Here is a 25,439-nt window from a genome sequence, read left to right as displayed (position 1 = left end):
CATTTGTTTAAAAGAGATATTATGAAACATGTGATCTATTATGTTACATATTGCATTTAGAAAAATGACTTTTGTTGCTTCTTAAAACAACACAATTCGTAAGTTGTTTTTGCGACATCCTAATTGTTTTATGTTGAATCCACTTTTGTAAATACGATGACGTTAACTTAATCGATTTGTGTTAGGACAACATGAAGGAATTGTGTGGAACCCAACATTTCCTACAGTGTAAAAAGGCGTAGTTCACCCAAAATTCCTCACAATTTGCTCATCCTCAAGTGGTTTTGAAGTTGTATGTGTTTCTTTGTTCTGTTGAACGCAAAACAAGATACACTGAATAACGTTGGAAAACAGAAGCCACTGGTATTCATTGTAGTGACAAAATATACTATGAAAATCAATGGCTGCTGCTTTCCAACACTATTCAACAATTATTTTTTTGTGTTTCACAAAAGAAGGAAACTCAAATAGGTTTGGGACGAGTCAAGGGTGTGTAAATGATGACAGAATGTAAATTTCTATGTGAACTATCCCTTTAAATATAATGCATTTTAGACTTCTGATCAATGATATGTAATCATAAGTCATCATTTGAACCACAATTTTAAAAATGCAAAATTGGGGAATGCTCCCAATTCTTTCCTGTTTGTCCTCCACTATCCATACTACGGTGGCCAGAAAGTGCAAAACAACATTAGAAAGTGTGAAACAATTTAACGAAGCTCGAGACAAATGTACATTTTGGAAAACATTTTTACCTATCATAAGACACAATTATTATTTTTTAATTATTAATTTTAATTGTTGTAATCTTTTTATGGTTTTTAGCTTGAGAAAATAAATAATAACATAAACAGAAAAAAGAGACAGAAAAAAGGGTACAAAGGCTGTTTCAAAATACACAAATAGTCGGATACAACATAATACAATATTATTCAGGAAGCATAAGAGAAATAAATAGAATTAAATATAAAATAATATTAATAATAATAATAAATTACAGAGAAATGTGTAGGCTCCACAACTCGATTTATGCCAAATCCCACCTATGAAGACTTACAAGTCAGCATTGCTGATATAAAACAGAATTGGATTCCAGATTTTAAAAAATGTTTCTTTGCCATCCCATATCGCATTACTTCTATGGGCAACACGTAACTTAAGCTCCTAATCCAAGTTTCAAAGACAGGCACGTAATCTGACTTTAAATTTCGTAAAATTATTTTCTTTGCTAATATCATTAGCATCATTTATCATTATAAAAAATACTGCCTGTGATAAATATTTATCTCCTATTTCTGAGGTGTCTCCAAAAATGCCCAATTTTGGCTCTGGTGACAGATCAATCCTGTATACTTCAGATATAAAACTACAAACGTTCTGCCAAAATGAACTAATTTTATGGCATGACCAGAATGAGTGAGTCAGTGTACCTTCAGAGTTTTTACATTTGTTGCACAATAAGGATACATTTGGGAAAATCTTATGTAATTTTACTGTAGGGCCAGACGAAATCTGCGGATGATTTGTGCTATTTCTGCAGAGAATTTTGGTAAAAATCTGTGAATTTCTGCGGAATTATTTTGGGAGTCTCATAACTAAAACCTTAATATGGGAAATAAAATAATAATATCTTTTTAACTTTTATTTAATGTTTAAAATGCAAATCCAATCAGATTCACTTTATTTGGTAAACAAAGCAAGTCTCTCATATAATATATCTACTGAAAGACAGAAAATATGACTGTACAAACTGTATTGTACATAAACCAGATGAACATTTTCATATTAGTCAATAATATTACTGTAATTCATTTAAAAACTGAATAAATATAGATTTAAACACATTTACTCAAGTAAATAAACTGAATTAATGATGGGCTAAAAATCTGCTGAATTCTGCGCGCACAGATTCCGTGTGGGCTTACTCATCTGATATCTCTGTATTAAGCTCCTTCTCCCACTCTTTCCTAATTTTGTCAGTGTTTAAATTAACCTTATCTAATAATAAGTAATAAAAAAAAGAGACAGTACCTTTGTGGGTTGTGTTCTGTTATATTTTCAAGTGTCTGGTGTATGGTTATATTTTCAAAACCAGGAAAATTTTTCCTTGTAAAATTCCCTTATTTGTAAAAGCTCTTGCAGCGTAATTCATTCCTTCAAAAACAAAATTCACAATACAACATTTATCCAATCACTAAATACTGAACTTTTCATGGGTTGCAATATGGTCATTTGTCTCAGAGCTGGTAGGTTTCTAGCTTAAAACTCTTCATTATAGACATTCTTGAAATATCCATGTAGAAAAGGAACCAGAAAAACGCAACTGAAAACGTGTGCAATGATCTAGTTGCACATAGAAATAATTCGTTCATCCAGCTCAATGTTTACAACACAAATATTCTGAGTAAATAACATTTAAAAGGCATCATTTACAGAAGACTACACGTTTATTTTTGATGTTTATTTAGAGCATTCATTTTTAATATTGCAGTTTCTTCACTTTAATGACTTTATCCGAACACACATTCTTCAATACACTGAGAGCAATATTCACATAAAGAGCAATAAAGCAGGACCTCCTCTCGCCGCTGCATGGGAAACCACATTGCAATTTATTTGCCGCTTTTATCTCAAGACCTGGATGTGTCACTTTTACGTAATTGGAAGTGAAATGAGATCAGCACCAGGTCTTGCATTATGATGTGTGATACGACACAACCACATTATACCAAAACAGCCACTGTGGGTAATGATACGGCTTTAATAAATGGAGGAATTATTCAATTGAATATATACATATATAATGGGTGTAATGAGTTTTATTAATCTGCTTGATTTTTCTCTTTATTTTCAAGACGATTTGTAAAGTTTTTAACACTTCTCTTTTTGATCTCTCTCATTTTTTTCTTTTTTTTTTTAAGTATAATAAAAGACAAAGAACACGTGTCAAAAAAAGGCTGATGGCTTTAAGAGAGCTGTGAGCAAAATGACAGACAAATCCCGTCTTTCTTGTTGAGGACCTGCACAAAGCGCTTTTTTCTTTTCTTCTATATTTTCACTTTCAAGCCCAATCGGGTTGAAAGTAATTGAATTACCATCTCTTTCATCACCGCCAATGACTCTTGTCACATAAAGCCAAAAGAGAATGTAACATTAGGGGTTATGTAAGGATTGCAGGCTGAATAAGGACGACACTGAAACCACATGCGTGGAGATGTGAAATCAAATCCAGGATCATTTTGCTTCAAAACTAAAACCATAAAACTAAAAACATTTTTAAAACACGTCACAAAAAGCAGCTATGAAATTTACGCTCAGGAAAATGCTGGGTTATTTCAACTGACAATTGAATAGTATTACACAGTAACCTTACTGTGCACCTAAATTATGTAATGCATTACCCACTATTATCAGAAATGCCAGCCTGATCTCACGAGAAAACGCAAGTATTTTACGTTTTGTCAGTTTAGTGGCTAACTCGTACGAATTCAGTTGTGGCACCTAACCCCACCCCTAAACCCAAACGTCATTGGGAGATGAGCAAATTGTACAATATTATATGAATTAGATCGTATGAATTTATACGAATTAGCCACTAAACCAAAATGTTACAAATTGCTGTGAGATTATGTTGGGAATGCCGTTTCTTTGGATTGTTTTAAGAGGCTTCTTAAGACACATTTTTTTAGCAAAGCATTTCATTTGTGATTATCGTTGTTCAATTCATGTTTATTTCTTTAGCACAATACATTGTGTCAAATCAGCTTAACATAGAAGTTCTAGTAAATTGAAACAGTATCAGTCCAGTTTTCAGAGTTGAAGTTCAGTTTTGTTTGGTTAATTTTCACAGCTGAAACTCCAAACATTGAAGAGCAAATATATCAATGCGCAGTTTCACAAGTCCCAAAGCAAGCAAGCCAGTGGCGAGGAGCAAACTTCACCAATTGATGAAAGTGAAGGAAAAAAAAACTCGAGAGAAACCATGCTCTGTTGGGCACGACCATTCCTCCTCTGGCCAAACCTCCTGTGCGGAGCTGCAGTCTAAGTGCTGGAGGCTGGAGAACGCTGGAGTAGGTCACCCCTGGCTCATGGGATCAATGTGAAGACTCGCCTGTCACTGTGGTCTTTCAGGAATCAATCTCAAGCTTTTCACTCCTTCATGATCATCACAGGTCTGGGACGGCATCAATGGCGCTTAATAATCTCTAGAGGCCTCAGGATGATTGTCACTTTTATGCAATTTGTATCATTTCTCTTATTTATCGTTCTTTATTGTTTTATTATTGTGGTATGACTTCTGGCTTCTTACTGGGAGTTTATGCAAGCTTGTAATTCTCTACATTTTTATTTGTTATTGTATATCTTGTAGAACTTTAAGTTTAAGAAAAGCACATGATAAATACAATGTATTATTATTATTAATTTTATTATTATTATTAGGGACAAACCCAGATTTTGGGTTAAGTACACTGTAAAAAATGTGTTTTTATGAGTTTATTAAAATTAGTTTATTAAAATAACTTTATTAGCCCAATATTGGGTCAATTATTGAGTAAAAGTGTGTCATTAAAGTTTAATAGAAAAAACACTAAGTTTTTCTATTCTGCCCCAACTTTGAGTCAACCCAGCGTTTTTAGAGTGTGTGTTTTAAAAACGCTTTTTGATATGTGTAATGTGTATCTATATATAGCGCATTTATCGTGTATGGTCATACACCCAAAGTGCTTCACAATCAAGAGGGGGAGTCTCTCCATCCTCTCTCCATCCATTTGAATGATGCAACAACAGCCACAGGACAACTGCACCAGTGCGCTCACCACACACCAGCTATTGGTAGAGTGGAGAGACAGTGATAGAGCCAATTCGGTGGATGAGGATGATTGGGAGGCCATGATGGGTAAGGGCCAATGGAGGGAATTTGGTCAGGACAACGGGGTTACACACCTACTCTTTACGAGCAGTGTTAGGGGATTTTTAATTAGAGAGTCAGAAGCTCATCCAAAAGACAGCGCTCACTGACAGTATAGCAACCCCTTCACTATACTGGGGCATTAAGGCCCACACAGACCAAAGGTTGAGCACCCCCTGCTGGCCTCACTAACACTACTGCCAACAGCAACCTGGTTTTCCCATGTGGTCTCCCATCCAGATACTGACAAGGCTCAGTCCTGCTTAGCTTTAGTGAGTAACTGGTCTTGGGCTACAAGCTGATATGGCTATGAAGGTTTGGGACTAAATGTTGGTAACACTTTAAGAGGTGTTTGTAAGACTGTCATGAAACCTTTATAGTCATGACATGACACAAGTGAGCAAACTCCCCTACAGATGAACCCAAGAGCAGAAGATTAATAAGGGAACTTGTGGCTTTGGTTTTAGAAAAAATAAACAAATGATCTTTACTATAAAATAGAATGCAAAGTACAACAGAAATGACTGAAGCCGAGCTTCTAGTAAACAAGCAAAACAAATAAGACACGAGGGTCAAAAAGCACAACAGTAAAGTGTTACTTAGCTTCTCTAGACAATCTGAAGAACACCGGGCAGTAATGGCTCATGACTGAACACAGTAGTTGTAACACACACACTTATATAGGGCAAAACACAGGTGTTGCTAATCAAGCTTGAGTGGTGGCACACAGCAGATGGTGAGAAAGTGGTGCCATCCACTGTTCCGGAGGAAGCATAGAAATTGGATCCTGTTGCGTGAGAAGACAGGAGCACCTCCTTCTGGTTAGGAGGAGGAATACAGCTTAATGAATTCTTACATTAAGTGTCATCTGCTTGTTGTCTTCGTCATGACAACTTGACATTACCAAGACAACAAACCTTATATCTGTCATAATCATGATTGTCATGAAGCCATTATAAACATCTCATGATTTTTAGAACTGCTCGTGGCAGTGGTTCAACTGTAATCATAAAAAAACTGTTTTTTTGGCGCACAAAAGTGTTCTTGAAGCTTCGTATAATCACAGTTGAACCTCTGAAGTCAAATGGAATGGTTTGATAATGTTTTTAGTTCTTTTTCTGAATTTTAAACCAAGGTTATTATAGTTATCGAAAACGAACGAAAAACGGAAACTAAAATTTTAAATCATTTTCGCTAAAAATAAAAACGAGAGTTTTTTAAAAACCTAGAACGAACTCAAACTGTATTGCGTAAATACAAAACTAACTGAAACTAACTAAAATTATAGCAAAAACGTCCTTCGTTTTTGTTTTTTTGTAAATTTATTTAATACATTAGCCTACTGAAAGTCTTTTAGAAGTAAATCTATTTACTTTGTACTGCCAGGTGTTTGAACCGTACAGCGCCTCACACAGAGTCTGTGATGCCATTAGTCAGATCAAGCCAGTTCTCCTCCAGTGACTTGCTGTTGCTCCCACGACGAAACGACAAAAAAAACGAGTAGACACGACAGCAGCATGGTGACAAAAATAAATATATAGACTTAAATTCATTAATTTAACACATTTGTCCCTAATAATAGGTTTTATTTCTGTATTAGTGATCACGAACGAATCCTTCTTTTTAAAAGGATCTTTTAAGTCACCAAATCAAACTGAATAATTTGAAATGATTTGCGTCACCAGTAAGCACTTTTCTATTAACTACTTACTTTTTAACATGCCTGATGCCTCCATCTGACTCAAAATAAACCAATATATACCGAGTTATTCAGTAATTAGAACAGTACATTGAGATAAGATTTGAGAAGCGGTGAACCAATAATACTGCGCATGCTTGATTCAGTGAACCGAACACAAACAGTTCATGACAGCCTGCTGTGACTGAATTAAACTTGAACAACTGCAGCGCGGGTAAACCGAGGGCTTAAATGAGAAGCTCTGGCAAAAAAACAACAACCTTAATTTATTTCATAACAGAAAATCGTAATGGAAGTGAATCATGCTTCAGTTGGGTTGCAAAACTTAATTGTTAGAAACTTTTTAGATCATGATGTTTTAACTGACTGAAATTGTGATTGCTGGCTACATATATTTGGAATGTTTAATCCTAACATGGGAGGATTGCCACAAAAGATCTGGTTCACATTTAAGATCAGAACTTTCCATCACTACTGTGTATCTAACCTCAGAAGCAGCCTTGCACACATATTGTAGGCTACTTAGGACTGCTATCTTGTGGGCTGTGGTATTTGAATTTGAAGATGGGTAGAGATGGTAGTGTTCATGTATCCTCTGAATACATGTTTCAAAAATAAATCTTTGGTTGAGTTTTTATTATACAATATTTATTCTGATGATTTTGAATCTTGCACCTAACAAATATCCTTATTTAGAAAAAAACTAAAAATAATACTGAAACTGATAAAAACTAAACTAAAACTAAGCAATTTCAAAATATAGAAACTAATAAACACTAGTAAATTTACCTCTAAAACTAAGTAAAAGTAGCTGAATTTAAAAACAAAAATTCAAAATGAAATAAAAACTAAAACTGATGAAAAATCCAAAACTAGTATAACCTTGTTTTGATTGTCTCGGCCCATTGCTGTCTATAAATGATGAGGGAGCTCTTGGATTTCATCTAAAATATCTTCATTTATGTTCTGAAAATGAATGAATGAATGAATGAATGAAGGTTTCAGGGGGTTGAAATGACATCAGACTAATTATTAACATATTTTTTTTGGTTCAGCTAATCCTTTAAATGTGTCAGGAACATTCATGTAAACACACATTCTGACTGAACTGACCTGATCTGCTGGTTGGCTTCGCTGCGGATCTTAAGCACCTCTTTACCCTTAAGCTCCAGCTCTTTGGTCAGAGTGCTGATGTTCTCGTTGAGCGTGTGGATCTCGTGGTCCAAATCAGCGATGTGCTTCTTCCTGCGACTGACTTCCTCCTGCAGGTCCGAGATGCGGTTCAGAAGCTCACGTTCCTGAAACACACAAGGTAAACCACCATTAAAGTCTGCGTGAACCAAACACCAAAATATTTTCATGTTTCAGTTAATGATGTACAATACACTGTCATTCTACAAGAGCGAGCAGCAGGGAGATTTATGAAGGTCAGTGGTGTGAAGTAACAAATTACAAATACTCCAATTTCTGTAACTGAGTAGTTTTTCTCAGGAATTTACCAAATGTGTACTTTTCCTTTCCCTTGAGGACCTTTTTAGTGCTGTATTATTACTTTTACTCCACTGTTTTCCTTCAAACGGCAGTCGCTACTTTATTTTTTCTTGTTTATGAGGATTGGCTCAGCACAAAAATCGGTCATGTGATTCCTGTCCAATCAAATCAAACATAGAATGTAAATCGCATCCTACTGAACTACCACAAGACATGGGTGATTTATAATTGCACCCAACCTTTTGCAAGCCTTAAAAATATACAAAAAGATGTCCAAAATTGTCATACTCAATGACCCAGAGACCCCACCAACCTTTTTGAAACTGAGAGCAACTTCTTGGGTACCGATTAATGTGGAGGGCTATCAGTTTGATACACACTTCTCAAATAACAATTTTGCTTAATTTACTTTAATTATATGTTATTGTTGATAATTAATGATATTCATCCATGTGAAGAGACTGATAATGTTAATGACTTCGCATAAAAGTTGTCAACAATGATTAAACAAGGTAGGAAATATTAGTTTTTTACAGACACTAGGACACATTTCTCAATACTTAGGTCACTTTAGCAAAACTCTTCACTCAATTCTCCAAACCAACTTTTAGCTTGGCAAAGCAGTTCATTTCACATTCAAAATCCATTACAACTACCAAAACACTTTATTCAGGTCTCAAATTAACTCATTCTTCCAGAACACTAGCAAAGGTTGACAGCCCACAAACACACTTTGTCACCCACAAAACAATGAGCTAAAAACACTAACAACATGTAGCATTACACAGTGTTTTCTTGTGTAAAACAAGGACACATCTCGGTTTAGAATTGCAATATATATTGTTTATAACTGCAATATATGTTACTGGAATTAATTTTATGTAATTTATTTATTTTTAATTTTTTGCTCTAAGTAATTCTAAAATACAAGAATTTGTATACACACCTTCCACTGATACAGATACAATAGTAATGCTAATCTGGCTGGTTAAACTGCATTTTTAGATGTGAAATATGTTTCAATAAAATACTGCTGTCGAATTTTGCTGTCTTATTCAGTTTTGCATTATGTTATTGTTTTGAACATAAGTTTAACAGTTTTGAAAACAGTATGTACGCATGTGCAAAATGTCCTGTGCGTACGAAGATTTTTGGAAGTTGTTGTGTCTGAGTGAGAAAAAAATTCCTGAAATTTGAGAGATGTACGAAGGAAGGACAGAACAAACAAACAATGGAAGGAAGGAACGAATATAGGAAGATCACTAAATGCAATTCAGAATGTTACGTTTACACATCCTTGCACAAACTGCATGTACACACATCGACTTTTCACAGTGTAATACTCACTACTCTGGAGTACTTTTAAAAGGTCTACTTTTTACTCATACTTCAAGTACTTTACCTGAATATGATTTTTCAGTACTCTTTCCACCACTAATCGAGGTAGATTTAAGAGTGAAATGGGTAGAATTTTTTTTGTACCCTAACAAACAAACCAGAAGTTTTTTATTTCAGTATGTTGATGAACGTCCAACCGAAACAGAATATTGAGTAGGGGGCGGGGCTTTCTTTGTGCATCATTCCCTCATTACAAACTAACAATAAAAGGGGCGTGGTTAAGAATATTTTGAACTTTTTATAATTATTGTTCGGGTGGCACGGTGGCTCAGTGGGTAGCAATGTCACCTCACAGCAAGAAGGTTGCTGGTTCGAGCCCCGGCTAGGTAAGTTGGCATTTCTGTGTGGAGTTTGCATGTTCTCCCTGTGTTTGTGTGGGTTTCCTCAGGGTGCTATGGTTTTGCCTAAAAGTCCAAAGACATGTGCTATAGGTGAAATGAATAAACTAAAATTGGCCATAGGGCATGTGTTTGAATGAGTGTGTATGGGTGTTTCCCAGTTTTGGGTTGCAGCTGGAAGGGCATCCGCTGTGTAAAACATATGCTGGATAAGTTGCCGGTTCATTCCACTTTGGCGACCCCTGATTAATTAAGGGACTAAGCCGAAGGAAAATTAATGAATTAATTTTTTGCTTTTTGACCAAAAATAGAGGATTGCATAAAGTAGTGGATTTCTGGGGTCAGAAAAATATTAAACAGCATCAAATTGGGACATGCTTCACATAAAAAATTCACTCTGTCACTCGTTAGTATGTTTAATTGTCAGATATTACTGATCCTTCAAACAGGACGGTTTCTATCTTCAAACTAAAAACAAAAATCAGCAGCAAACACACAAGATATTTGTTTGTTTTTTTTCAGAAAGGAATTAAAAAGGTACCATATTTCCACAGTTGAATGTACCAACATGATGATTTGCGTTATATTCAAATTCATGTATTGATTTATTTAGTTATTTGTTCATATATTTATTTTGGAATTATGATCTAACATAACAACCGGTGGTATATTCTCAGTTCCAAAAAAAGTATTTTTCCACCATTTTTTAAGTAGCTGAACCCTTCAGAAAGTTGCCGAAAGTTGTTGGTCGGTAACTTCAGTCAGACTCAAGGCCATTAGCTCTTCATCTCCCTCAAGACACAAAACTGCAGCCATGCTAAAACCGCCATGCCAAAAATACAGCTCCCACTTTTTATTTTATTCATATATGGGATACCCAAGAAGAAACTGAAAATGTGCCATCAATATTAGATCTCCAAAGTGAAAACAGCATCTTCTGGAAACCCCATGTGTTTCAGGAAGAGCCTGTAGCTTATACATAACACACCGTTCTCCAGTCAGTTCAGCCTGTGAAATTAAAGCTGACCATGTTTATGTAGCTCACATTGAGTATGTTTACACGGACACCAATTCTTAGATTTTAATACGATTAACACAATACTTTTATTAATAATCTACCACGTAAACAGCGATTTTTGATGATCTTAATCCGAATAAAGTCATAATCGATCTAAACAGAAATCGAACGAAGACATGTGGAGTATGCCTATTTTAGTCGCATTATTGAAGTGCAGTACAAACATGTAAACATCACAATCAAACTATCACCATTTTGTATTACTTTTTGCTACAATTTGCAACAGGAGGAACACACAGCTTGTTTTCAGGCTGACAACAGTTCATAAAACATATTTATTACCTATCACTCCACAAAACATCACATTAATGCATTTCAAATACTAAAGAAGGATCTAATGGGACAGTCTAGTCTACTATATTCACAGAAATGACAACAACACAGGCTGCCTCCGCACTGTAAAACTTCTCCATCAGACGTGAGTAAAGCCGGGTGAGATTAATTAGACAACGCTCGTCTCTGGGGCAATTTTCCACTCCGCCAACACTTTGACTTTTAAATGCCACATGCTAAAAAAAAATTAAAATCTTTCTAGAGAATACAACCGAGCCAATTTCCGGTTATATACAGTTAATGACTCCTGCTTAATCAAATTACAATCTGCTCATCCAACTTTAAATGTCTGCAAATATCATTTCACACAACAATTAGCTTAATAACAGTATCGGTGTGTGTGGCGGAGGAAACCTGTGGCCCAGAGGGGCTTCCTCCAGGCTGAATGACCAGATAAACTGATGCCAATGACAGCAGAAAAAACAAACATTTGTATGAAGGCGAGAAACTGAAGGGTTTTTTTTCCATACATGTCAGTTTTTTGGGGGGATTTTGGGTATTTTGGCTTTTTGTCTAGTGTATTGACAACACAAAACACTTTTAATTGTTTTTTTTTATCACACTTTAGATTTAGATTTTAATTACAATACCTATTTTAAAGGCCTTTTTCTAAAAAAATTGTTTTTTCTTCTGCAATGAGCCACAAATCTCCACTTCAGCAGCACATATATCCAACTGCAGGCTTTTGATATCTATATCATGAAGGTTTTTCAGAAGATTGTGTTTGTTTTATTCTACAAAATATTACCTTTGAAGTAAGGAGTGGTGAAAAGAGATTCTCCAAATCCCCTTGGTAAAACACTGCAAGAAATTATTTTTGGAGCTTGTAAATAAAGAGAGCATAATCCACGTACATTTTACAAATAAATCTTTCTACGTCAAAATGTCACTTTAATTAAATAAGCTACTAAATATTACTTTTTAATTTATTGTGCTTAAAATACATTAGTGTATTCAAATGGATATACCTAAGTAATATTTACTTTGTGTTTCTCTCAAGGTTTTATTTCTTTATTTTCGCCAATTAGTGAAGTTTTTTTCCCTCTCCGCTGTCGCCACTGGCTTGCATGGTTCGGGATCTGTAGAGCTGCGCATCGTTGGATTTGCTCTTCAGTGTTTGGACTCTCAGTAGTGATTATTAAACCACACTGAACTGAGCTAAACTGAACTACACTGTTCCTATTTACTGTGACCTTTTATGTGAAGCTGCTTTGACACAATCTACATTGTAAAAGCGCTTTACAAATAAAGGTGAATTGAATTGAATTGAATCGTAATATATTGAAATAATGCCAAAAAAGGCATACAAGAGTAAAACTTACTTAAAGTCAGTAAATCCATTCGCAGGCTCTCTGATTTAATCACGTTGCACTTATTTGTGTATTTGAAATGATGTCGAGAGACCTGCTTAAAGACTTCTTCACCAATCATTGTAAAGATCATAGTACTGTTAGTACTACAGAAGAAGAAGATGCCAACATAGATGACCCCATCATTCTCTCTGAAAGGACTCTATAATTTAGTTTATTAAGAAGTGAAGAAGCAAATTTTCATTTATCATTGGTCTTAGTACATGCTGTCACTACAGAAAAGTCAAGCTTTAAATAGAAAAATTATCAAAATTTTATTTCATTTTTTGAGTGAGAAGCTAATGGTCTAATCCGATTCAATGATTTATGCTAAGCTAGGCTAAAAGTGCTTCCAACAGACCTGGACATTGGCTGAATGGAATAAAAAAAATTTAAAAATCAACTGTTTAACTCTAGAGGGGATATAAAATGCACCCCCCCCCCCCTCATCAACACATGACCATGAAAACAAAAATGCCCATATATCTAACTAACATAACACATAAACCAAGCATAAACCCATAATGCACCTTGCTGTTAGTACTGTGTGCCAGGTCATCATGATGTAAAAGATATTTTCAGTCTGCCTGATTAAACTTCACTATTCAAATCTAAAATAATTTATTCATAAATGGCTTGAGATACTTAAATAATAGCAGATTATTATTTTATATATGGGTTTATATTCAATAACTGACTGTAGACTTTAATCAAAGTGCATCCCTATAGAAAAGCTTCTTAGATGGCCAAAAAGGACAAAATGTCCTTGTCCAAAAAGATCATAAATATATAATAAATCATGAGCGTCAGCTCTAATAATAATAACCAAACATTCATTATTTTCCCGAATTTTAAACCTTTTAATACTGCTTTGTTTACATAAATGATGGGTGTTTTTTTATGAAAAACTTATTTTCCATATACTACATGCTAAGCAAATTTTTGTTATTTAGTCTTGGATGTATCAACAATCAACAACATCATTCATTCATATTATCTATTTCCACCTGGGGATACTCATCCCGAGGCCTCTAGAGATTATGCAGCGCCATAATGTGATCCAAGACCTGTGAAGAAATTATGCCAAGGCATCGATAATCCTGGACCTGGCCGTATCCTGTGAACTTAGCGATGCTGCGACAGTCATGGAGAAGCGGAGCATGAGATTATTTCTGAAAGACCACAGTGATAGACGAGTCTTCGCATTGTCCCGTGGGCCAGCATGATCACCCTACCCACACCTTCAGTTCTCCACAATGGATGTCCAACGTTCTCCAGCCCTGGCGCCTGGACTGCAGCTCCACAGAGGAGAAATGGTCGTGCCCAGAGCCTGGTTTCTCTCTAGGTTTTTTTTCCTTCACTTTCGTCAGTTGTTAAAGTTTGTTCCTCGTCACTGTTGTCACTGGCTTACTTGGTTTGGGACTTGTGGAGCTGTGCATGGATGGATTTGTTCTCCAGTGTTTGGTCTTTCAGCAGTGAAGATTAAACCACACTGAACTGAACTAAACTGAAATTCAACTCTGAAAACTGGACAGACACAGTTTTAATTTACTAGAACTTCTATGTTAAGCTGCTTTGACACATTGTAAAAGCACTATAGAAACCACTCGGGCCATAATGAACAAAAAATATCTAATGTCCAAAAACTGTCATAAAATATCATATATTAATATTTTCATGGCTAAGAATATTGTGGCTGAAGACAACAAACTGACATCAACAAAGAAGGATCGCCACTCCAAACGCAGAAGCAAATGGTCAGACTTTGATATAAGATTACCAAAACAAACATTTATTTTTCAGTGGATTAACTTGCACGAATTAATTGTTCACCTAAAGAAAAACAATGTGCGCAAACAAATTGCTAATTTTTTCACATTTTAACTTCAAACGAACAACCTTTATTTTTTGAAGAGTTCGAGTAAGAACGTAGTGTTTACCATCAGCTCGAGTATCACTGCAGAATAAACCTTTTAGCCTTGAGTATCTGAATATCCCATCAGCAGTTCAATCACCAGTCCTGACAGAGCTGAACCTGGAGGAACAGTCATCTCACATCAGGCCTTTTTCCAGAACAGACGTGGCAGTAAAAGTCCAGCGCTCACTCGACCGCGCAGTAAAAGGCCTGGTGAAATCTCTCAGCTCATACGGCTGAAGTTGGGGTTTAATTTGCGAGGGCTGAAGTTAACATCGCTGACCTTTTTCTATCAAACACAGAGGCACCTATAAACGTCTCCCTTGAGGATTTCTTCAACACGGAGGACAAAATAAGCTTCATTAATGATGGCAGAAGACAGAAGACATGCACACAGATGAGAGGAGGCTGTTAGGGATGAGGAAAAACCCTGCAGAGAAGCTGATGATCAAAAGAGATGATGGACCAAGGAGGAAAAGCTCAGGTCGTAGAAGAAAATAGAAGAAAAGTTTGATTTAATTTAATCACTAGCTCAAGGGGAATAAAGGGGAACACTGTGAAATATTATCTTACTCTGAGGTAAAAAAGAAAAGAAAAGTCATTGGGAAATATTGTAAAAAAACATAGTCATATGGAGAGATATTAAATAATCTGCTGAGATATAGGGCTCTATTTTAACGATCTAGGTGCAAAGTCTAAAGCCAATGGCGCAAAAGCATCATGGGTGTGTCCAAATCCATGTTTGCTGTTTTAAGGACGAAAAAATACGGTGTGTGCAGCAGTGCATGGTCTAACAGGGTTGTACTTATTCTCTTAATAGGTGTGTTTTGAGCATAACATGCAATAAACCAATTAAAGTCTCATCTCCCATTCCCTTAAGAGTCAGTTGCGTTGCGTAATGGCGCATTTGGTATTTACATGGACGTTGTAAGAGGAAAAACTGAACTTCACTGGCGAGAAAACGGACGGCGAGAAAACAAGCCTCCTCCATCTGGCCTCTTTACTTTCTCTTTACTTTACTTTTACTCTTTACTTTCGTAGAGCAAGGAAACAGTGTTGTACGCACTCTGCTGAAGACATCCATTAGCCCAAATATTTAATTTCGCTTGTTAAGCACAATGATTTGTTTCAAAACTATTTCTAAATTCAGTTCTAATTTCCAGCAAATGAATAAATGAACAATAATAATGAAGAGTGGTAAAAAAACTTTTATGAAACACACATCCTATTCTTATGCCCCATATGGTGATGCATACGTGTCTAAAACCTGACAGGTGGACAAATCTAAACTTGTTTGTATTAAAACAAATATAAACATGCATATAATAAATTTTACACACATGCAAATTGTCATGAATGAACTGAAAAAGCCCCCTGAGATGAAGAAGGCACGGTGGCAGTGGTTTTAATATCTATGTAGTAAATAATAATTTTTGTAACATTTTAATTCTTTATTATGTAAAGATATTTGGGTGTTACTGTACATCCTGTGTGTAGGGTTGCACAGTTTACCAGTACTACAGTAGTATCGTGATACTATGGCTCCAAAATACTGGCGATGCCACTGTAATTTGTAAGCGGTAGTATCGTCATTAACGGTTTATCTACAATACATAATGTTGCATGTGGAAAAATCACTAAAATGCTTGCACGTTTGTGCAACAATAGACCATTTTATTTGAATAGTCTGTGGAGCCGTGTAAGGTTGCAAAACTGTGTAGAATTTGCGCCTTTTATGGTAGCCTATTGCACGTTTCTGATGCTTCAGTACGAACACAAATCTGAATCAGTTCATTTCTGTTCCTGTCAGTATGATTTAGTAGCTACAACAATCTCTTAAAAAAAAGAACAACTAACAAAGTGAAATTCTGAATACCTGATAAGGCTAAAATAACAAAACAAAACAAAAAAAAAAACTGTTAAAAACCCAAAAGAGCAACAGGAAACATTGAAACTAATTTTGACCACTGCATATAGCCTAATTTTGCTGGAAAATACTCTTTTTGTAACGAAATTCATTCTGTATAATTTGTATCTTTATTTGAATGTATTTTTTGTTGGTCAGTTATCTACAAACTAGTTTAGGTGAAGTGATGTGCAAATACTTTTTTCAATGATAAGAGAGTTATGAATTCAATTCAAGTAAGCCTATTGTAACAAATAAAATATAATATTTCTGACAATTTTCTAATTTTATACATTTGAGTTATGAATTACAGTATTGCAATACTACCCGGTCTCACGATTCTTCAGCTGGTATAGTATCGTAATGTGCATTAATGGTATCACAACAACACTACTTGTGTGTATTAAGAGTTTGGACCTGCATAGGTGCATAAATAACACCGTCTGTGCTGGACTTTTTCCTTTATTGGTCAATGGCTTGGTCTATTTCAGTTCCTCAAACTAGCAACGTGCCAACAATGCGCCTTAACACACCTCCTTTATAGACCAGCACACCCATGAGTCCACAAAGTGGCGCAAATGGATTTACTATTGAAACAACATGGTACAAAACATGAAAATTACAGTTGCGGTGGTCTGAAAATAGCAACAAATCGCGCCAAACACATCTTGCGGCTTATTAAGCCAGGTGTGTGATAGTGCCCATAAAGTCACTATTATGTAGAAAAAACTATTACTTTAGGGTAAAATGGTCATACTGTAAAATATTGTTAAAACGATGAGGAAAAAAGACCATTTTGAAAAAGAAAGACAATATTGTAAAAATTTTTGTCATATTGTAAGCAATTAAATCATTCACTAATATATAAAGGTCACTAATATTTAGACAAAAAAACAACAACAATACATTGTGATAAACCACTTTAGGAGATAAAAAGTAAGAATTGTTAGAAATAATGTAACGTATATTATGAGAAAAAAAATGTATACTGTAAAATATTAGCATTTCATGAGACACACTGTCTCACAAAAAAAATCGGTAAAATAAAAAGTTAAGATGAAAAAAATACAAATGTTTGATATCATTTGAAATCATTCGTTCATTCATTTTTCTTCGGCTTGGTCTCTGTTTCAGTGGTCGCCACAGTGGAATGGACCGCCAACTATTCCAGCATTCCAGTTTTACACAGTGGATGCCCTTCCAGCCGCTACCCAGTACTGGGAAACACCCATACAATCTCATTCACGTACACACTCATACACTACGGCCAATTTAGATTATTCAATTCACCATAGCACGTCTTTGGACTGTGGGGTAAAATATATAGCACCACGAGGAAACCCACACCAACACGGGGAGAACTTGCATACGCCACACAGAAATGCCATCGGTCCAGCCGGGACTAAAACCAGCGATGTTCTTGCTGTGAGGTGACAGCGCTAACCACTGAGCCACCGTGCTGCCCATCATTTGAAATATTTTAAATATTTTAAAGCAAAAACTACTAAATATTCTTTTTTTAAGCAAACACTAAATATTCTGATTACTCTGAAATAATAACCATATTTGGTAAATTAAATTAAATTAAATTAAATTAAATTAAATTAAATTAAATTAAATTAAATTAAATTAAATTAAATTAAATTAAATTAAATTAAATTAAATTAAATTAAATTAAATTAAATTAAATATTTGGAAAAATTACAAAACAATATGACTCATAAAATGCCTCCAAATATTGTTGTAAACTTAATATCCAAATGCTTTCCATGCGTTCTTCCAGTCTGTTCCCCTGTCTCTTCACAGTCACCTCAGCAGCCGTGAAAAAGCGCGTTTACTACTGACTGCAAATCAGCGGTGTCAGATAAAGTGGCGACCCATGTAAGAGAGCATTAATGGTTATCCATCGGCCAGGAGATTCATGGTGTAGGACTCGAGCACAGCGGTGCGGCTTTAATAAATTCTGAGCGTCTTGTGAACGCAGGCGCTTGTTCCAAGAAACCAGACCCCTGGGAGCCATTGAGCCACTCGCTGAGCTGCCAAATGACTCTGTTGCTGAAATCACCGGGTTTGTACTTCTGTGCCTTTAATGCGTATGAACAAAACGCATAATGCTGCCATAAAGTATGAAAGTTCCCACAACACACCCTTGGTGCATCTCAGTTATGACTCTCATATTTTCCTACTTGCAAAGATACATAAACTTTTTATGTTGGATCAATGTGTGATGTAATTTGAAGAGAAACATAAAGACAGGGAGGGGCATATTGAGAAGCCCCTCCCCTTTAAAAAAAACAGCCAATAGCGCTTTGTTTATATTACAGCTCCAGTCTCAGCACATACAGTTGAAGTCAGAATTATTACCCCCCCAGAATTATTAGCCCCCCTGTTTATTTTTTTCCCTAATTTCTGTTTAACAGAGAGATTTTATCAACACATTTCTAAACATAATAGTTTTAATAACTCATTTCTAATAACTGATTTATTTTATCTTTGCCATGATGACAGTACATAATATTTTACTAGATATTTTTCCAAGACACTTCTGTACAGCTTAAAGTGACATTTAAAGGCTTAACTAGGTAATTAGGTTAACTAGGCAGGTAAAGGTAATTAGGCAAGTAATTGTATAATCATGGTTTGTTCTGCAGACAGTCGAAAAAAAAAAATTAGCTTAAAGGGGCTAATAATTTTGACCTTGAAATGGTTCATAAAAAATAAAAACTGCTTTTATTCTAGCCGAAATAAAATAAATAAGACTTTCTCTAGAAGAAAAAATATCATCAGACATACTGTAAAAATTTCCTTGCTCTGTTAAACATTATTTGGAAAATATTTAAAAAAGAAAAAAATTCAAAGGGTGGCTAATAATTCTGACTTCAACTGTATATCTCAGTATATATCTGTACTGTATATCTCACACTTGCTTATAGATAACCTTAAAGGTCTCGTGAAGTGCTTTGAAATGTGCATTTTTTTTTCCAGATATTCCAATATGTGTGCTGTAATCTCAATTGACACAAACTCTAAAGATGCCAAAAACACAAAGCATATCCTGTGAGAAATTTGATTATTTCTGCATATTTTTTAATGAAAATTACTCACTATTTATTCAATCTCAAGTGGTTATAAACCTTTATGAGTCTCTTTATTTTTTTGAACACTAAAGATGATATTTTGAAGGAAGCTGGAAACCTGCAACCATTAACATATTTAAAAAACAAAAAACAAATACTATGTAAGTCAATGGTTGCAGGTTTCCAGCTTTCTTCAAAATTTCTTTTTTAGTGTGATGACAGAATTTTCATTTTGGTGTGAACTATCCCTTTAAGAACGCATATTGAGAGGAGACAACTGATACTACATCCTAAAAACATCCTAAACAAAACTTGAGGATTCAGAGATTTTGGATTTTTAATAAAACATAAAGATTTGGTTTTCTTCCTATGTCTAAGACAAGAGGATTAACAACATTACAACAGTTATACAGTATCGCAATACTACCCGGTCTCACGATACTTCAGCTGTTGTAGTATCGTAATGTGCATTAATGGTGTCACAACAAAACTACCTGTGTGTATTAAGTGTTTGGACCTGCAAAGGTGCAAAACTAACACGGTGTGTGCTGGACTTTCTTTTATTGGTCAATGGCTTGGTCTATTTCAGTTCCTCAAAATAGCAACGTGCCAACAATGCGCCTTAACACACCTCCTTTATAGACCAGCACACCCATGAGTATGAATGGCGCAAATGGATTTACTATTGAAACAACATGGTACAAAACATGAAAATTACAGTTGCGGTGGTCTGAAAATAGCAACAAATCACGCCAAACACATCTTGCGCTTTATTAAGCCAGGTGTGTGATAGTGCCCATAAAGTCACTATTATGTAGAAAAAACTGTAATACTTTAGGGTAAAATGGTCATATTATAAAATATAAAATATTATGTTAAAACGATGAGGAAAAAAGACCATTTTGAGAAAAAAAGACAATATTGTAAAAAATGTAGTCATATTGTAAGCAATTAAATAATTCACTAGAAAAGTCACTAATATTTAGACAAAAAAACAACAACAATACATTGTGATAAACCACTTTAGGAGATCAGAATTGTGAGAAATAATGTAATACAAGAATATTAACAACATAACAATACGGACCATTTAAGTATGGAGGTTTGCAGCAGCTGCTATCAGAGTAAAACTCAATGAAATGTAGTTTTGGCCAGTTAATTTTACACAGCTCATTAAACCAGGTACAGAAACTGAACTCCCACTGGGCAACAATTGATGATAAGAGGGAAAATAGAGAAAGTGTTTAGGAGAAAAGAAAGAAGGACTTCTGAAGTGATTGTTGAATCAATCAATCAATCAATCAATCAATCAATCAATCTATCTATCTATCTATCGATCGATCGATCGATCGATCGATCGATCGATCGATCTATCTGTCTGTCTGTCTGTCTGTCTGTCTGTCTGTCTGTCTGTCTGTCTGTCTGTCTGTCTGTCTGTCTGTCTGTCTGTCTGTCTGTCTGTCTGTCTATCTATCTATCTCTGCCCGCCATCCATCCATCCATCCATCCATTCATCCATCCATCCATCCATCCATCCATCCATCCATCCATCCATCCATCCATCCATCCATCCATCCATCCATCCATCCATCCATCGGAAATACAGTTTTTATCATTCATTCATTAATTTTGCTTTGGCTTAGTCCCATAATTCATCAGGGGTCGCCACAGCAGAATGAACCGCCAACTTATCCAGCATATGTTTTACACAGTGGATGCTCTTCCAGCTGCAACCCGGTACTGGGAAACAACCATACACTACGGCCAATTTAGTTTATTCAATGCACCTGCAGCGCATGTCTTTGTACAGTGGGGGAAACTGAAGCACCCGGAGGAAACCCACGACAACACGGGGAGAACATGCAAACTCCACACAGAAATGCCAACTGACTCAGCTAGGACTCGAACCAGTGACCTTTTTGCTGAGAGGTGACAGTGCTAACCACCGAGCCACTGTGTTACCCTCAGCTTTTATAATTAAAATAAATGTATATAAAACTATATGAAATAAAAGCAAAAAGTAAAATGTACCTATATTTTTTTGCTATTTTTTTTCTAGTTCTCACTGTCAAGAAGGAACTAAATTACAAAAATTTTAAGAACTGACCTCACCTAAAATTACTACAGGTAAAGAATAGGCAGATATCTGATTGCAGCCTTAAAATTACATGTGCACAAAATAAAAAAATAATAAAATAATATTAAATATCTTATTTTAAATTGAGCGTCCTACTTCATTAATAAAATTAATGCTTGAAAACTAATCATGTAAAAAATAAAAATAAAAATTATATATAAATATATATATATATATATATATATATATATATATATATATATATATATATATATATATGAGAGAGAGAGAGAGAGAGAGAGAGAGAGAGAGAGAGAGAGAGAGAGAGAGAGAGAGAGAGAGAGAGACAAAACAAAACAAAATTAAATGAACAACCTATAAATAAAGATGCCGTCACATCCTATTTTTTTTTCTTCATTTTCTAAACTGAACTTACAAAGCTTTTTTCCTCACAAAGCTATATTTACACTTTATAATAACTTAAGCCAGCAAAAGCACAACCCTTTGTTTCATGACACATCTGCGTGTGCCGTCATAACCAGTGGGACCGGCAGGAGTCTTCGGGGAAGGTGAAGCTTTTATTTATTTATATATATATATTTTTTCCATCAGCCTTATGAAGTCAGGGAGGACGTGAAGACATTACAAAGAAAAAAAAATGAGCACAACAAAGTCAACCACGTCCCAGAGACAGACGCACAGTGTGATTGTGAAACAGATCTAATCTCACAAGACGCAAATATTCAGTCTGACCCAAAAAACAAGCATCTGCGCTTTCTGCATATGCTCGTTTTTGTTATTCCTGGCTGATGCATGACGCAATGAGGCTGGAAAATGCTTAGTAAATGCTTAGCAAAAATAGATTGGCTTTTCTGAGGGGTTGTTGGACTCCTGAGAGAGTTAAACAATGATTTTCTTGCAGTCTCTCTTTAGCAAAGATGGCACTGGGTTTGCTCTTTAACCTCTGTTATTATGTGAGGGACATTAGGAAAGGTCTCATGAGACACATTTGAGCCGCAGGAGGATGAGAATTAATTAGCATTGATATGGTGCTGCTGAAATAAAAAGGCTGTCGGGGTTGTTGTCATGCTGACTATATTCACCTGAGGGCGCTGAATCAAGTGCAGCTCGTGCTCTACTCTTCATTTGTATTTTTTGGATATAAATGTGTGTTTGGTACTTTACTGAGGATGAAAGAAGTATATTAAAATATGTAAATTATTACTTAGGTCAGGGTTGTTAGATAAAAGTCTATAAAATTGTTAGCAATATTAAAATAAGAGAAAATAAAATATTTATTAAAGTTTTATTTTAAAATTGGTGTTTTGGAAACTGAGTAAAATAAATAATTTTAGTCTTGGAAACTAAGTGAAAAAAAAATAAAAAAAATAAAAAAAATAAAAATAAAAATAAAAATAAAACAAAACAAAACAAAACAAAACAAAACAAAACAAAACAAAACAAAACAAAACAAAACAAAACAAAACAAAATAAAAAAAATAAAATAAAATAAAATAAAATAAAATTAAACATTTTATTTAACATTTTATTTAACATTTTATTTTAAAATTGCTGTCTTGGAAACAAAGCAAAAAATAAAATAAAATAAAATCATAACATTTATAATACCCATATATGGCAAAATTTAATAAAAATTTTAATAAAATTTAATAAAACATTTATTTAAATTGTATTTTAGGATACAAACCCACGCCAACACGGTGAGAACATGCAAACACCAAACAGAAATGCCAACTGGCCCATCCGGGACTCAAACCAGCGACCTTCTTTCTGAGAAGCGATAATGCTAACCACTTAGCCACCATACATAGAAATATTTTCAAATAAAGTAAAATTAAATAAAATAATACATTTTTTTATAATTTTACTTTAGAATTGCGGTCTTGGAGAATAGTTCAAATAAATAGTTTTAAGCAAAAACTACTAAATCTTCTAATTACTTTGAAATCATAATCATATGTGGCAAAATTATAAAATAACATAAAATACAATACAATCAGAGATGTATAAAGTACTAGAGACCCAGACTTAAGTAAAAGTACAAGTACTCTATCAAAAAGTGACTTGAGTAGAAGTAAAAGTGCTCTTTAAGCACCATACTTAAGTGGAAGTACTAAAGTATTCAACATTTTTTGTACTTAAGTATTGCAAGTAGTTTATTTCAAAATTTACTACTCAAGTACTGAAAGTAAAAGTACAAGTATTGTGTAATGTAGTTATTAAAGAATGCAGTCAAAAGACATCATATTGTTTTGTTTATTTTAAATCTCTTTTTTGGGGGCACGTCATTAAGCAGAACGAAAAGAAACATGACTTACAATACTGTTTTTCTCTCACGCTTGAACCACAGATCTGACAGATTATAACAGCTTTAACACACTCCTTTCAAAGTTGTGTGTCACAAAAACAGTCCATAATCCACTCAAAACACTATTGAAACCGATTTTCGGAGCACAATTTACTGGTTGTAAACGCTGTTAACGAACGTTCTAATTCACTTGATTTTGATTTTATTGTAAAAAAAAGAAAACGTGTATATTACTGTGTTAAATGAAAATCTGAAATATTTTATGGCTTATGGCTATGATTTAGTATTCAAAAATGTTTCATTTTGATTATGTTTTAATTAAACTGGTCTTAAACTTCATATTTTTATAGTATATTTATTCATTCTGGTACTTTTACCATAAACCAACATCTCAACCATTTGGTAGAGGCTGATATTTTAGAAATTATGGGATGTGTTGGGGGAAAATGTATTGATTGTGTTAACTAGCGACATTAGGAGTTAAGAAATGCAATAAATAAAAAAATTCTATTGGTTTTTTTCTTGATGTGACAGTTAAATGGTTACTTGTAATAAAATTGTGTCCTTTAATACAGCAGTAAGATATATGAACTGCACCCTTAATTTGACCCGCTCAAAGAAAACACTCTTTCTGAATGTATCAAACAAAACTCATGCACAGAAGACAGCATGAGCATTTATAGCAAATAAACTAATGTAAATATTCTCCCGCCTGCTTTTTAAACGCTGACAGGCGAGGTCTTACACCCCTTTGACTGGTTATTGTCTTCACCTTCTCAACAGAAAGGGCTGCTATCGGCTTTAGAAATCAAAAAGCGTTGTTCACTGATGGCGGGAAGAACAGCCGCGGTTACAGTCTATGTATGTATAATACGCGGTTATCACAGGTAATCTATAAAGTTACCTCACAAACAGGCCAGCGGGTCAAATGTCCAAAGTGAGAGAGGCAGAGATGGAGTCTCACAACATTTCTCTGTAGTAGTGAAATAGCGGCTCGTGTGCTGTGCCGCCTTCACTCGCCCTCGCGCCTCCGTCCTTCGCCATAGTATTGCGACACCGCACATAGGAGATAAATGACGTCAGTACGTAATAACCCGTTATGATCTATTACTGAACCGATATCGACCATTTTGACACCTCTAGTAACGAGTAACGATGCAGCTCATAAAAATCTATCGGAGTAAAAGTATTAAACTCATCGAAAATATGTACTTAAGTAAAAGTGGAAGTAGGAGAAAAAAACAATACTCCAGTAAAGTACAGATACTGCCTTTTAGTACTTAAGTACAGTAGTGAAGTAGTTCTACTTCGTTACTATACATCTCTGAATACAATAAAATAAAAACAGTTATTAAAGTTTTATTTTATAATTGCTGTATTGAGTGAAATAAATAATAAAATAACATTTATAAAAATAATTATTTTAGAATAGCTGTTTAGATAAATAATTTTAAGCAGTCTTTAGCAATTTTAAGTCTTCTTATTACTCCGAAATAATAACCATATATGCAAAATTATAAAATAAAACAACACTTGC

General features: G+C 34.7%; 1 protein-coding gene across 2 annotated transcripts in view; it reads right to left on the bottom strand.

Annotated features, from left to right (window-relative positions):
- The window catches only part of fam184ab (family with sequence similarity 184 member Ab), a 264,813-nt gene that overhangs the window by 34,595 nt on the left and 204,779 nt on the right, over nt 1-25,439 (bottom strand). For both annotated transcript variants that reach the window (XM_056445388.1, XM_056445389.1), the window contains exon 14: nt 7,725-7,909. In XM_056445388.1, coding sequence (XP_056301363.1) covers nt 7,725-7,909 — 185 coding nt within the window. The remainder of the gene's footprint in view (nt 1-7,724; nt 7,910-25,439) is intronic.

Source organism: Danio aesculapii, chromosome 20, assembly GCF_903798145.1.
Source record: "Danio aesculapii chromosome 20, fDanAes4.1, whole genome shotgun sequence".
NCBI classification, from domain to species: Eukaryota; Metazoa; Chordata; class Actinopteri; order Cypriniformes; family Danionidae; genus Danio; species Danio aesculapii.
This window is presented reverse-complemented; position numbering and strand designations above follow the sequence as displayed.